Raw genomic sequence first — 16,252 nt, 5'->3', positions numbered from 1 at the left:
TTTCCCCCCTCTCTTTTCCCCCCTCTCTTTTCCCCTCCTTATAATTCATATAACTTGGCTTTCAGGTATCTGGTGATGGATATATTTGTGCTCAGAACAATTTTTCTTTCTTTCTTCAAGGTGTCCCAGATAGATTCCATCTTTGAATGCTTACTAGAAGAGGAGGAACAAATCTTGAAAGAAATGCCCGTTGAATCAATTGAGTGGGCCCAGATAGTTATCAGTGTGAACAACATCATTAAGGTATAGAATAGCATTGGCTAGAATGTCTGTGGGAAGGGAGGGTGAATATTGCAGAGTACTCAGCTGGTTGAGTGCAGTATATATATTTGAGTTACTGACATGAGATCAAAAGCGGATACATTTTTCACATGTCCAAATACCTTAGGAAAGAAGAGATGATCTGGTGCAGAATTAGAGATGTTTCTTTTCCTTCTGAGAAACTGCTAAAGAGAATTTGAGAAGCTGAAGCATTGATATAAGTTGTGAAAGCAGGAGTGTGTAGTAAAGAGTGAAGAGCTTGTGCTTGAGCACTGAGGCTTCCTCCTCAGTCGATGTGTACTCTTGTACCCAACTGAGAAAGTAATGAAAAAAGTAGGGAATAATAAAATAACATTTCAGAATTATAGAAGACAAAGCATCTTTTATGGCCTGTGTATAAGCAGGTAGACTTCAAAATATTGATATCTTTGCCTTTCTATAGGACATGCTGCAAGCTGCCAGCCAGTATCGTCAGTCTAGAGCCTCTTTATATAAAACAGGAGAACTTCCAGAAAGAGAACMTGAATATGTTCCATGGACAGGTGAGAAGTGTGATAATATTAATAATTTATTAGTTATCTATTATAAACAAAAAGTACTTTTCACATGTTTCAGAACACACAGAAAGATTTTCTGAAATCTTTGCTTTAGCTTTCAATCTGAATGTTAAACCTTTATTGTTATAAACTATTATGGGGTTGTCAGTAAGAGTAGTAGAAGCTAAAGGTATCATTTGATTATCATTTATTTTCTCCACTATTGATGATAATTCTTTAAACTTATATTGCAGATTTGACTACAAAAACAAAATTTGGAAGACAAAACTAATATCTATTTTTTAGTATGTGCTGGTCCTAGTTGACAAAACCATGGGATATATAACTTCAAAATGAATCATAAAATATCTTTTTCAACTGTTTTTAAAAGGATTGATGTGCTCTTCTAAGTGTGTTTTGTTTTGATGATTTAATACTGTGAAAAATTGCCAGACCAAACATTTGGAAAAGCAAGCACTTTCCAGTTGGTGCTTAAGCTTCCCTGTGACCTCTACATATAAAATACGTATTTTGTGCTCACAAGAGGAAAGTCTTTGGAAAAGCAGGGTCTTTATGAGTACATCCAAATATTTAAATCAGATTAACAGTAGGTGCCTCTTCTCATGTGTGTTGCATTATAATATTTTTCTCATGTGTATTTTCTGCTTCGTCTAGAGAGTGTGCAAGTATTGTTTTTCTTCAAAACAGTATCTGATACTGACAGTCGATGCTGTAGATCTGTGTAATTTGGGGGGTATTTTTGTTTCTGTTCTTAGTATTTACTACATCTTAGCCAAATTTAATATGTGAAAAAATATTGGAATATGTTTGTAGGTAGTTTTGCTTTGCTTTTAAATTAAAATAAGTTTATTAGCCTTTTTTGTGTGTGTTTTTTTTAAATTATTTAGGTCCTATTTTATTATTATGATTATTACATGATCATGTTTTTGTTATACTTCAGCATATAGATCCCTTTGAGGGTCTTATTTTTTAATGTTCACTGTGGTGTTTTTCCAAGCATCTAGTGGTCCTGCTGGTATACGTACAGCAATAATACGTCAGCATGGAATCATTCTGAAGGTGGTGTATCCTCAGGTGGACAGTAACCTCCGCAGCATTGTGACTGAACAGCTGGTGGCACTGCTAGATTGTTTTCTAGATGGCTATGTTTCTCAGCTTAAATCTGTTGACCGACCTGCTGTTCAAGAGAGATACAGTAGTCTGGAAATGGAATATGTGCAGAAAAGATCAGAACTCTTGTCTCCTCTCCGTAAGTACTGTATGCTTTCCTTTAATACAAGGTTTAACTGTTCCGTTTGATGAGGAAATGATGCAAATCTGATAGAGTAAATTGCATTTGTATATGAATTCTATTTATTTCACGTGTATGTGCCTTCAAAATATTAGTTAATGACTTTGTTTTTATGACAATGGGATCTTTGGCAAAATGAAAACAGATTGAAGAAAAAGCTTTCTTTTTTTTTCCTCTTTTTTTTCCCTCCCCTATTCCAACCCAGTCATGCAAGTATGTGTATCTAATAAAACTTTGCTGTTTGAATTTTTCTTTTGTAGACTTACACTTTCCTGACAGAAGCTTATCTTGTGCCAGCTGGCTGAAGTATAGCTTACAAATGGATTTCTAAGTGTTTATATTATTGCTAGCTGACATAAATTTGTATGTCTGAAAGTTTATTCAGTGTTTATCAGCAAAATTGCTGATCTAATGATCTTGATTATTAAATAATCAAACATCATTTAACTAGTCACAGATGTGGTCAAGTCTTTATTTAATGCTTTATTGACAGCAAAGCTCCCTTGTTAAAGGAATATAACACAAAGCAAACACATTTTAGTAAATTTATAAAGCTTTTTTTTTTTAACTAAAAATGAATGATTCACTATAAATAGAACAATCTAATAATCATTCCTTTTTAACGTTCTTAAAGTCTAAGAAAAGTCTGAGTTTAACTTTATCAGTCTGAGTTCTACTGACATTCATGGGTTTTGATAGCTTGCAAATACATCTTATTATATTCAATTTAAAGTTCATATTTCCTTACAAGCAAAAAGTAAGTGTTCTGCTAACTCTTGGGTTTAATTGAATTAAAATAAAAGAGTTTGAATAACATATTTTGAATACGAATCCCGTGATCTTTATAATTGTTCTCTTTGGTAACAAAAGCCTTTGGCTGCTGCTTTTTCGTTTTCTCTAGTTAAGTGAATGTTAATTGCAAGTATTAAGGCATGGGTTTTTTTTCCCCTCCTCCCGCCCCCAAAGCGCAAATAGCAGATGCATGCTAACTTTCAGAGAAAGTGGGATGTATTCTGTCCATTTAGTCTTCTAAACTTCTCCCTTCTTACTCTGGAGGGCAGGAGTGGTATAGAGACTTGCATGTGCACAGAGTATGTAAGAAGTAGGTGAATGGTTTCTTGGGAATGTGCAAGTATCTCCTTGATGTGAACACTTGAAAAACTTTCATTTTTCTGATCTCTGCCATCCTCTTACAGCTGAAGATGAGCATGTTTAACTTTTTTTGTTTCTTGGTTGCCTAGTTTCCCTGGGACAGTATCAGATGGCAGCTGCTTTAGCAGAGAAGTACTGTGACTTTGATATCCTGGTGCAAATGTGTGAGCAGACAGATAACCAGGCTAGATTGCAACGTTATATGAGTCAGTTTGCGGACCAGGTAATTCTTTTTCTGTTTTGTTTAGGTAGTGTTTTATAATAAGATGGCATGTAGAATGTTGCAAAAAGTCTTGACTTTATTTATGTTTTCTGTTTTTATATATATATTTTTATAAGCAGAGTAGGAATTTGAGCATTAAACCATAGTCTTGAATGTAGGTTCATACACTCTTCTTTCCCCCCCAACCCCCCTGCCAAACTTCTGCATCCACTTCAGTGGCAGACTTCTAAAATATTACTGTTTTTTCTACCTGTTCATGATGCTTACAAATAATATATCCAAGGAAGGAAATGCAGAAAACTGGAGTCAAGTTTCACCTTGCAGAACGGAGTGGAGCATTTTGCCCTGAGCTTACAAAAAAGTCAACAAAAATGTGGATGCTAGCTATATAGACAGTGACTCTTCATAGCTTCTTTTGTGCTTCAGACACAGTCTCACTCTTGACATCTTTCAGCATTATGTTAGTAGTTCATTAAGTACTGTAGTCGGTACTGTTGTTTAATTAAACTAATTACATCTAATATAAATTTAAGGATAATTTCCAAAAGAGCAGATGAGATTTCGTGTATAAATAGAAAAGTAGTTAAGAAGAGTAGGAAGTAGGGGTTTTGCTGTGGTCTTCTTACTGTCTTATCTGATACTTACTTGATAGATGCTGGAAAAATTGTTCAAATCTGGTGTAAATGTTTCTAAAGTGTACTGAAAAATTGGAAGCTTAAGGAAAAGGCAGTAGATTACTTGAGGTGATTAAGGAGCTAGAGCATCTCTCATATGAGCAGAGGATGAGAGAGCTGGGACTGTTTAGCCTGGAGAAGAGAAAGCTCAGGGGGATCTTGCCAGTGTGTATAAATATCTGATGGGAGGGTGTCAACAGGATGGGGCCAGACTTTTCTCAGTGGTGCCCAGTGACAGAATGAGAGCAATGGGCACAAACTGAAACACAGGAAGTTCCACTAGAACACAAGAAAGTGCTTCTTTACTGCGAGCGTGACTGAGCCCTGGAGCAGGTTGCCCAGAGAGGTGGTGGAGTCTCCATCCTTAGAGATATTCAAAACCCAATGGGACACAGTCCTGGGCAACCTGCTCTAGCTGCCTGTGTTCTAAGCAGGGGGGTTGGACCAGATGATCTGGCGAGGTGCCTTCCGACCCCAACTATTCTGGGATTCTGAGGTGAGGGGGACTGGGAGAAAGCTTCCCAATCTGAGAGGGTCAGCAAGCTCCATTTGATTAGCGTACCGCAACAACTACGGGAAGAGAACTCTACTGCAGTCTGAGCTTCTTAACAAAGAGGGTACAAAAAGGTTGTTTAATAAGGACAAGCAAAAGTATCAGTAATGGATGGAAGTTAACATAAACATTTTCAGTAGTGAAGGTTGAATATTCAAACATATCCCCCAAAAGGGGGTGAATTTTTCATTCATTCTTTTTTTAGGTGCTTTAGATGCGTTGTTCTTTTGCTTAAGGGGAAAAATGCACAATTTTTATAAAAGAAGTTGCTTTGGCTAAGGTAGGGTTACAGTCTAATTAATTATATAGAATATCAGACTAATGCTTTCCTCAAGCTTTATCTTTAAAATTCTTAATACCATTAAAACTTAGCATTATTACTCATGAATTAATTATGAATTAATCTGTAATTAAAATCTCAAACTTAAATCCTGGTTAGTTGTTTCACACTGAAGTTTTTTGAGGATGAAATGGTTAAAAAAAGTAGCATGAAGACATTGGGTTTTTAATGATGACTGAAGGAAGTAAGATAGCTGGTTTGGTTGGAGATAGGAGTGAATGTTTCAAAGAAACAGTGACAGCAGAAGTGAACATATGAATGTGAAAGGAAGTAGTAAGCACAGAGTTCTGAGGGGGAAAAGGGTCAGGTAAAGAAATGAGATCAGAATTGTGGGTGACGTAATATCTGTTTACATTCTTATGGGTTAACGTGAAGAATTTGCATTTGGTGCTTTCTCTACTTCTGTTGAAGGGTAAACCTTGCTGTGTGTATAAGTATCTGCTGCAGAGTAGCTACTGAATTCTATGGTTGTGACATTGTTCCCATGCCATTCTTGAAATGTTGTATTTCTATTAGACCTAGACCTGACCTTTCTATCAGAATTCTTAATTCTTTTCATCGCTAGTATATTTTTTCCATCTTCCTTTGTTAAGCAGGTTAACTGATGTTGTTAGCAATTATATTTCATGAAGCATTTTGCCTTATTAAAAAAAAAACAAACTATATTTAAAGGTAAATTTCAAAATGTGTTCATATTCCTATTATCGTCAGAATTTTTCAGATTTCCTGTTTCGCTGGTATTTAGAAAAAGGAAAGCGTGGGAAGCTGTTATCTCAACCTGTTGCTCAGCATGGACAGTTGGCCAGTTTTCTGCAGGCCCATGAGCATCTGAGCTGGTTACATGAAATCAATAGCCAGGATTTGCAAAAGGTAGGTTTTCTTAATACAATCAAACTGAAATATTATATTTTAGAACTTTTAACAAATGAGTTAAATACATATTCAAGTATGCAAGTTACCTAGTTACTGCTCTTCCTCAAAAGAAGAAGACTTACACGGGTGAGTTATGAGAGGGATGACGGGGATTACTAAGAGAGTACCAAAAGCCTCCCTCCAGGCACCATCTGGTATGTCATATAAGCTGCTGCATTGTGCAGTGCAAATTAGCGCTGCTTTTCATCCCATGTTGGTGACTAATATTTTGTATCAAGGATGCTTTATTAGGCTATACAAGTAATTGTGAAGTGTTTGGGAATCTAATACTCCATTTGTGTCACTGAGGTTTTGTCTTTTATAGAAAAGCACTATGAAGAGGGGGTCAAGGATTCTAAAATAGAAATAATTGTCTGGATAGTTATTTCTGAGTAGATGCTCAGGGAAATTTTCCATTCCTTTGTCTGACATGCAAGTAAATTCTTGCCTGTATGTTTGGTTACCACAGGGGTTATACATAGCATTCTATTTTCTGTATTCCTTAACTAACAAGTAAATCAATCTGCATGCTAAGCTGTTTTGTCAAAGCATACTTGCCTGGGTGTTTATGGTGAAGCCTTGAATAAAATCACAGTAGTATAATACATGAAGTTGCAATTTATCCTTTGATCACAAGAGTTTTTCTTGATTAGTAATTAGAAATGTTTCTTGGATATAGTAGGATTAGAGATCTATATTTCTTCCTTAAAACTATAATGCAGAGTTTTAATTTCTAAATTGTAACAGCTGTAATACTATAACCTGCATATTTAAAAATAATATAGTTATGAGACTGTTGTGCCAGGTGATGTGATCTGATCTGTTCACCTGATGTTAACTTCTAAAACTTATTTCTAACATCTTTATTAATTTCAGGCTCACAGAACATTGCAGACTTTAGCAAATATGGAGACCCGATACTTTGCAAAGAAGAAAACGCTTCTTGGCTTGAGCAAATTAGCTGCACTGGCATCTGACTTCTCGGAAGACATACTGCAAGAAAAAATAGAAGGTAAGAAAAGCAGAGCAAAGTGAAAAATAGACGAATGAAGTTCTTGAATCATAATCGTGTTAATATTGCAGATAGTTAATTTGTTAGGTGGAGGGCTCTAACTTAACCTGATAAGGATAAATGGGCTGCTGATATTGCTGCCCCAGCTGCCTGCTTTTGTCTATGGCAGAGCCTTTTGTGAAGCATCTCCAGAGCCACCACGAATTAGACTAGCATTTTAAGGAAAAGCTGGGAACACTTTGTCCTGAAAAACTAGCTTACAAACTGGGGTGATATGCAAGGGCTTCTTTCTGACCTACTCAGCTGTTCACTGAAGGAAGGATAGTGTGAAAACAGCACATGAAGCAATAACCTTGGCATTCATTTTCAGCTGTGAGTTAGGACTATGAATGTGGAAACTTTTGCCTTTTCACTTGTTCTAATAACATGTAAAATATTGGCATAAATAACAGGTTGCACAGCTTTTTAAAAAGTCACTAAGCAGTTCTGAAATAGTCATAATTTCTAAACTGTTCCCACTGAATGAGTTTTATGAAGATATGTTTTATATTTCACATGCAAGATAAAAAATGGATGAATTTCTTAAAGCTCGTTTATTGAATGTCTCTCAATAATTTTGAATTCTGCTCAAGTCCTGAGACTCTTATGCTATACAAGGAAATCCTGTAGCTGTTTAGTACTTGTCATAATATACTCACGAATATATGCATTTGTGATCTCAGGAATTGTTTTCTCAGCATCTTAAGTCTCTCTTTTTATCTAGAAAGTTTACAGTGACACTGTTTCATTGTGCTCTAACTGAAAAGATGTTAATGAAAAAAGTGGAAATACCTGTCCTGCTTCCTTGCCAAGTCCAATGGTTCCACTGCTCTGCCCTCCCTATCAGTTTGGAAAATACCCTTCTCCTGATATTGTTTGTGCAGCAGGTAGTGCTGTGAGTTGTGAGAAGGCAAACAAATATTCTACATTAATAGTTTAGCTGGACACCAGGGAAAGCTTTAAAATACTACTCAAGCAGTTCATCAACTATTGCTTTTTATTTATCTGCATATTTATCTATGTCTGTTATATACAATTCTTAAATGAAATCCTGTCGAAAAGTCCTAGGATACGTATGATAACTAAGAAGGCTTTGAAAATTGTATTTAGCTTGTAATAATAATATATCATCTGACTTTTTTAAATTAAAGCATTGCATCAAAACTTGAAATTGGAGTTTGGTTCTGGTTTGTGTGAATGCAACTAAGAATTTATTCCTTTGCTGATATGAACAGACTCATCTTTAAATAGGAAGACCTTTAGAAAAATGAAGAAGCTTTATTTCAACAGTAAGGGACTGTCAGATTTTCAACTGAACTTTTTAGCTTGCTACACACTTCTGTATGACATAACTCTTAAAACTTACACTCCTTGTGTATCAATCTCCCATTTATAAAGGTAGCATAATTATTTCTGCCATATTCTGCTTATCTTTTTAAACAGATAAATGCTCTTTAGAATTATTTTCTTCTTTCTACAAGTGGAACTGGAAAAAAAATGTCAACTCACATAAAGTTGTGGTGGAAGTTATTCCATTTTGATTTTATTTCAGCCCAGTAACAGAAGCAGGTTATACTTGGGGGGGGGGGTAATCAAAAAAGAAATAATTCATGTGATGGAGCAGACCCATGGCACAAGTCTTCAGTCAAAAATTGGTAGTTTCTAGAAATCATGTCCAGCTTGCCTTTTCTGCATAGTGCCACAGCTGCCCTCTGACTTTTACATATTTATTTTGTGATTTTGATGAACTAAAGAAAAGTTATCAGTCTGCATTACACTGGGAACCTGACTGAAAACAGGGTTTATGGTATGGAAGTGGAAAGTGAACTAGTTCGCAAAGATCACGCTATTGCAATGAAAGTATTTCTGTGCTTTATTAACATACATAATAAAGCATACAAATAAAATGCTTTATAACAAGTATTTGTAGACCTGAATAATATTGTGACTTTTCAGTTATTAAAAATGTAATAAATTCTATGGTACAGTAATAACATGAAACATTCATCTCCTTAAATGACTACAAGAAATATCAGAACAGGAGCGTTTTCTGTTGCATCAGGAGACCCTTCCTGAACAATTACTGGTAGAGAAACAGCTGAACCTTAATGATATGCCAGTATTGTCTGCGCCTCAGCTCATTGATGTAAGTACTGCATGTTCCTTTCATTGCACAGGTAAAGTTCAGTTATGTTTTCTAGCTCAATGCGATAAAAATCAATGAGATCACAGCTGTTTCTCTCTTTTTTATCTGACTTGCTAAACGCCTAAACATCTAAGGTATGGATTTGCTTATCTTTCTCTAGCTTCTACCAACAGCAAACTTCAGAATGCTGTTTTCAGTTCAGAATTTCTCTTCCTTCTTGAGATGTTTTAGAGCACTGCTGTGAGTAGAAGCCAATCAGATCAGTGCCAGAAGCTGAATTACTTATTTAAGCTAGCTTTGGATATGGAAAAATTTTTGCCTTCTGTAATATTCTTAGTAGGGCAGAGCATGAAAGGCAGAAGGAACAAAGAATTACACTTTACTGCAGAAAGATGCTGCAATGTAGAGGAAAAAAAAAAAAAAAAGAGTTGGAAGCAGGAAAGGGCTTTTGGTCCCCTGCTGCACTGAGTGTCCAGACAATGTCTTTTTACTTCTTAAAAACAGCAACAACAAACAAAACAAAACCCTCCAATTCTGGAATCAATATTAGAGCTGAATTACCCTCCACACCCCTTTCTGGCGGTAGCCAGGAACCAGTAGCCTTATTATTTCTGCCCAGCTGGCAGCATATTTTTACCATCCAGTGCACACACAAAATACGAGAGGGATGAGTGACAGCAGTATACTGTAAAACAAACCAGATCCTGTTAAAGGTGTCAGATTTGCAACTCATTACCTTTTGTAATCCTGTGAAAAGCAGAAGCCGCTAGCGCGCTTGTTAAATTCTCCCCATTTTCTTAGTACAGCACTTAGAATCAGCAGATTCTGAAGTCATTGCCTGTATCTTTAAGTGAGGCTATCTGTGGGAATAAGGAAGAGGAGGAAGTGTCACTTAAGACTTTCCAAACAGCTGGCACTATGCCAATTTTCCTTTTGAATTATAGTTGTTGTCAAATCAATGTTCTTACTACTTACAATGAGAGAATGAAACTTGGAAAGTATAAGTAAAAAGTGCATTAATGTTAATTTTGGTTTAAAGTGCTAATTTAGCATTTAGTTTATGGGGGGAAATTAAAATTTTTGATAGCTAGCTTGTCTGTTTTTAAAAGGTGAAAGACAGTACATGTGCTTATTTATTGCTCTGAGCTTAATTGCTGAAATAATTCTGAGAGCTCATTTTATTTGTGGAACTGAGCTCTGGCTACAATAGTCCAGGAATGTTACAGCCTTAAATGGCATTTAAATTTGAAACCTAGTAGCCTTATATCCAATATCATTTGTCTACAGACCATTGTCATGTAGGTGGAATGCCGCTCTAAAACCTTAAGTATATTCCTTACTATAAAAATACTTGCAGTTGAATCAAGACATATTTTCATGAGAAGGTCATGTAAGTGGAAAATACATGGTGGTCTTCCCACAGTGAGTTGTCCACAATATCAATTACATTAGTTTGTAGGCTAAAAATAATTCTGTACTTTAATCTTTCATCCTGTAGATGTACATATGTGATGAGAACAGAAGGGCCAACGAGTATGACTTCAAGAAAGCACTTGATCTACTGGAATATATTGATGAGGTAGGAAAAGGGGTTTTTTTTTGGGGGGGGGGGAGGAGGGCAAGAAGGATTTGTAATCCAGAGATTATTTCTTTTAGGTTATTTAAACTAAGATTGTGCATCTGTAGTTAGTTAAGATCCTATCAGTTTAGTGTATGGTAAGTAAAAATAACCTCTCATGGGTTTTTTTTTGTTTGTTTTAAGTCATTGGAGATTTAATGCCAAATGTGGTTTAGAACATTTAAGAAAAGTGACTTTCCTTATCTTCAGATCCCATTGATAGTCTAGTTTCTTTCTGATGGAGCCTTGCTTCTCTACAGGCTTTCTCCAAACAGGATAAAGATCATTTGTTCTCAGTAGTTCAGTTCTTGCATCTCCATTATTGGCAATTTCTCTGAGTGTCCTTAGATAATGTGGGATAAAGAGTCACCAGTTTTTTAACATGTAAATAGGACCGAATCACAGGTTTGCTATCTTAAACTTGGAGTTGTCATCAAATCTCATATTATGATCTAATTAATGTCTTGTCAAGGGTAACTTTCCACAAAGCATGAATAAATCACCTTCTGAGGAGCACCAAACCTTAATTAACAGCAGTCTTTGCTAAAAATCTAAAGCTGTACTTTTTCAGAGAATTACTTCAGACTTCTCTTATGGATGAATTGAAAAGTATTCCTTACCATTTGAAAATGAGAGCTCTTTTCTGATTATCCCAACTGTTGCTCTTCTGGGTGGAAGGGCTCTAGCTAAGATCCTCTCTGTAGTAGTGCTTTATAAAATTGTTGTGCCATTTAGTTGGCCTTCAATAATTTTGGTTTGATTATAAATATTTAGATTGTTTTGATTTTAAACTGTTTTTATTTGCATTCCTTTTCTCTAATTCTCTTACGAATAATGTTTCTTTACTATTATTAACTAGTATTTATTTTCTTGCTTCATGCCTGAATATGTTTACTTCTGTTTTGTGTTGAGTACTATGTTATACTTTGTGTGTTGAGGAAGGAGAAAGTATTAGTATTTAGTATGTTAATTATCTGAGTTATTAACTCAAATTAACTGAGTTTTCCTCTTAAATTTTGCCTCCTCATTCCATGAATGCTCAGATAACTATATTGGTTTTTTACATCTGAAGAAAATCAATGTTGCTTTAAGAAAGTGAGATTTCAAAAGCATTTTTCGGTCAGATTTTTGAGTCCCTAATAACTTGAGTAGGACCGTTCAGCGCAAATTAGAGATGGTGCATTAGACTAGTGTTTCTGAGGAGTTGAGTTCAGCTACATATGTAGAGTTTAATCAGGGTTATCCTTTAATGGCTACAATTATAGTTAGACTTGAGAATGTCTAAGCTGTACTTTATTTTTCCTTGCTTTTCTCTAGCAAAAACATAGTGCAAAGACAAGACCCATCCTCTTGCTTCCAGAATTCCAAGGTCTAGAGTCATGGTTTCTCTTACCTCTTACAGCAGGCATTTAAAGTAGCTGTAATACTTTAGGACACTGAGAAGAATATGTACGGTCTTTTTTTCTGACAGTATACCTTAAAAGGGGTTCTGACACTAAACTTCTCAAAGTTTCTGTGCAGTGAAGGGACTGCCCGTTCTAAGACAAATGTGTATTTTTGAAGATGTATTTACTAATATACTTGTAAAATACGCATCCTAATGTGGGCATTATATGTAATGCATGCCAGTTAGCTTGGCCATGCCAAGAAAAGAACTTTGAATTCAGTCACCGTTTAGTATGTATTGAAGTAAAACTTGCCTACAATGCACTGCGTTACAAATTTATATTTGTTCATTTGCTTGAAAATATGCTGCTTTTTTTTTCCTTTTTTTATTCAAATCGAGGTAGTTGGTTTTCAGCTGCCATATGTGGGGATGTTGAAAGCCTGAGCCATGTCTTCAAATGGAAATGAATAGTCTTCAGTGGTTGAAGAGTCTGATCAGCTCATCTGTTAAAATAGGAACTGTAACTACAGGACTGAGTTCAGTCCTTATCTTCTTCCTCAGGTTTCCTTGACCTCATATTCAAAGCCTTTGCAGTCTGATGACATAAGTAATCACTTCCTTGTCCTTGCCAAATCTGAGACCACTGTTGTGCAAGTTTTACTTTCTCGTATGTGTTAGCTGTGCAAATGAAGGTGAAAGTAATTTTCTACTTCCTGTCCTGGGAATTTCTTAAAAATCACATCTCAATTTTAAATTGTTGCTTTAGAACTTGAAGCTTTTGTCTCAGTTTTTAGAGAATGTCTAAGCTGTTCTTTATCTTTCCTTGCTTTTCTTTAGCAAAAACCTTGCCACTCTTCTATTCTATACAATATCTTTTTGTAGCTTCAGCTTTGTGAGTATGTTACTAGTCATTATTTCACATCTTAAGGGCTGTTTTTTCAGAGTTGGGTGACGTTTTCTTAGATGTATTAATTTGCTTTTTCCTAGAGAAAACATTTTGCTTGTGTTTAGTTTTTCTTAGTTCCTTTTTTTGTGTGTGGGGATCATCAGAATAAGTGCACGTTATGAAAGTTGGTCTTTAATTCTTTCTGTCATCATCATGACCCCTTTTAAAGGGATTTGCATGGTCTGGTTCTGTGGCAGCTATGCTTTGCTCCTAATTGACCATTCCAATTAAATTTCAAGTTTCTGAAGAATTTGGGATATTTGAAACTGCTCATAGATACTCTCTTTCAATTCTCTTGTTTTATTTTTCCTTGCTCAGTCCAAGGGAGTTTGAAGTCCTCCTGGGATTTCCATCCTCCATCAAAGTAGCTGGCTGATTACCTTATATTTCAAGTATTGGAGATCAATTTGGACAGGTTTGAAAACCTACTTGTGGATTTTCTTCCATATTGTAGTTACAAAATCATACTATAACTCATGAGATGTCTAGGTCTATCCTGTGCTCAAAGCAAGGACAGCTGTGAGGTCAGACCAGGTTGCTCAAGGCTTTATCCTGTTGGGTCTTGAAAACCTCCAAGGGTAGAGACTGCACCTCCTCTCTGGGCTGATCCATCTTTTTATGATACCTGATCAGATGAGTTGCTTTCTATGAGATTATCATAGGTTGTTATTTTGTTTGGTCCTCAGAACACTGCGCAGAAAAAAGTTTCATGTTTCTGGGGTTCTTAAACATCCTTTTTTTACATGTTCAGTCTGGTATTAACAGCGTTCCTGTATTTTTCTCATCAACTGTATGTATTCCTACTGATGTCTCTGTTTACAAATTTATAGTTTTCATTTACCTGTTTGTAACATATTCTGTAAATCTGTTGCACTATACACTGATCAACAGACATGCTAGAACAAGGATTAGATTAGATGTAAATTATTTGCTGTTTCCAAGGCTTGGAAAGAATTTCTTAATGTTACTTTGATTGCTAGAATATGTTACAGCATATGGGTATGTTAAAGCCAATAATAATTTGCCTGACATCACAAATCTTTCTGTCATGTCTGAGGTTCAGCAAAGCTTGGATACCTGAACTACAGTATGGCTCATCTTTATACAGACTGTAATAGATCAGGAAAACTGCCTTAAATGTCATCAAATCCTTGTGTGGACCTGCTTCTAATGGTTTAAATCTGGTTGTATATTGATCTAGTCCCAGAGACAAGCTAAACTTCTCTAAGTCAAGCTTACTGCATTGACTGTGTACATACAACATAATTTCAATTCCAATTAAATGTTTAAGATACACCCTTCTGTGTAATTCTGTGCGTAGATTGAATCAAAACAACTTTTGTTGGGAGTATGGCTATTGAATATTGGGCTGCATGGGGATTTCAGAGGCTTTCCTACTAAAACTGAAAAGGTAGCGGCCACATAAATTCTCCTAGTTTGTTCAGTCTGTCTCTACTACGTACTTTTACAGCTGCTTTTAAGTCAGAAGGATGGGAGCGGTTAAGATAAGTTAAACATGTAGTACTGAACTTGACTCACCTGCTTAATTAGATACACTGCTATTAATAATTGCCTTAATAACAGCCCTAAAGCCAATTTTCAGTCTTTAACTACGATTAAACGTACCTTTTTTTTTTTAACTTAAGGTTGGTTGTAATCTCATTTCTTGAAACTGTATAATATGAATATTTTCTTCTGTTTTCTAATGGACTTCTCTTTTAAAATATTTTCTATGTTAAGTCCTTTCTCCTGGTCATTATTTTACCTCTACTTGTTGATGGTGTGTATCAAACATGCAGTGTTTGCTCTTTTTGCTAACTTTTCCACATTTTATATGATTGTATAATAAGCAAGACAGAAAACAGTAATCTACATTTATTGCTGGTTGTCTTACTGTGTGTAGAGCAGAGTTCATCAAGGCCTGCGTTAACCATCACATAATTTTAGTGCAGTAAACAAAATTGTAATGAAGAACTACTTGGAACTAAGTGACAAATTGAACCATTATTGGAAATGTATACGTGTCATGAAGATTGCTGTTTTGCACTATTATAGCACTTCTTTTCTATGAAGATGTCAAAGTGAATTGCACTATTTAAAGAACTAAATCTTAGAACTATTATAAAGTAGACAGAGTATTGAAGCCCTAAGAGTTATGGCTTTTCAGAAACCAGCAAAGCCAAATAAGTGACAAGGCAAGAACAGAATTCAGAAGCTATGAAAAACTTACTGCTGCTGAATGCCTGGTACAAATGAATTTAGTGCCTTTCAACAAAATTTGGAAAAATAGCAAGTTTGACTTCTTTTCCTCCACTCCTTCCCACCTCCTTCCCCAAGCCAGGCAAAATGATGGGATGGTAGCAGTAGAAATCTAAAATAATAATTCAAAATCTGACTCAAGCTTTTAATCTGTAAAATAAGGTGGCAGGAACTGCCCAATTTTAAGTAATGGGAACTGTCAGAATTGAAATTCTTTAACATTTGGAACATTGCTTTAATCACTAGTACATATATTTAGCAGATCAAATAGACAAATGTGATTTAATATAAGTATCATATACATAATACCACTATCACTTACAATTTAACAGTGTTCAATAATTAAAGAATCCAGTTCATCAGTATAATCTGAGTGTGATACGGTGATAATTTCTTTAAAAAAAAGAAATGTTAAAATTACCTGTCTTTTCTTCTTATATGAATTGAAGGACGAGGAAGTGGATGTAAACGATCTTAAACTAAAAATTCTCTGCAAGGCTCTCCAAAGAGATGGGTAAGTCCAGTATGAGTATATATTACTAGGAGGTTTTTTGTGATGTTGCTTTTTTCAAAATCATGCATTGGTGTACTATTCTCCAGCTCATTGAAAAGATTGGATTTCATAGTATAAGATGAGTAAAGTATAAAGTACCTGATCAGGATGTGTCCTTTTCTTTGTAAAGTGAAACCGCAACAAAAAGAAATTTCTGCAGTACTTTATTTTTCTCAGTGGCAAATTACTATGCTTTTTCAACACGTAAGGAACAGAAATGTAGCCATACAGCTCTCATTCTTATTGTACCTTTTGATAAGGTAAAAGAAATGACTGTAACTATTTTTCTCTTTGAAGCAACCCTTTTGAGCCACTATCGTGGTTTAAAT

General features: G+C 35.4%; 1 protein-coding gene across 4 annotated transcripts in view; it reads left to right on the top strand.

The window, feature by feature from the left end:
- The window catches only part of NUP133 (nucleoporin 133), a 38,960-nt gene that overhangs the window by 19,290 nt on the left and 3,418 nt on the right, over window positions 1–16,252 (top strand). For all 4 annotated transcript variants that reach the window (XM_026073391.1, XM_026073392.1, XM_026073393.1 and 1 more), the window contains 9 exons: window positions 121–243; window positions 704–803; window positions 1,816–2,067; window positions 3,351–3,484; window positions 5,763–5,921; window positions 6,840–6,975; window positions 9,042–9,160; window positions 10,659–10,739; window positions 15,820–15,884. In XM_026073391.1, coding sequence (XP_025929176.1) covers window positions 121–243; window positions 704–803; window positions 1,816–2,067; window positions 3,351–3,484; window positions 5,763–5,921; window positions 6,840–6,975; window positions 9,042–9,160; window positions 10,659–10,739; window positions 15,820–15,884 — 1,169 coding nt within the window. The remainder of the gene's footprint in view (window positions 1–120; window positions 244–703; window positions 804–1,815; window positions 2,068–3,350; window positions 3,485–5,762; window positions 5,922–6,839; window positions 6,976–9,041; window positions 9,161–10,658; window positions 10,740–15,819; window positions 15,885–16,252) is intronic.

This window comes from Apteryx rowi, unplaced genomic scaffold (assembly GCF_003343035.1).
Source record: "Apteryx rowi isolate R43461 unplaced genomic scaffold, aptRow1 scaffold_368, whole genome shotgun sequence".
NCBI lineage: Eukaryota > Metazoa > Chordata > Aves > Apterygiformes > Apterygidae > Apteryx > Apteryx rowi.
This window is presented reverse-complemented; position numbering and strand designations above follow the sequence as displayed.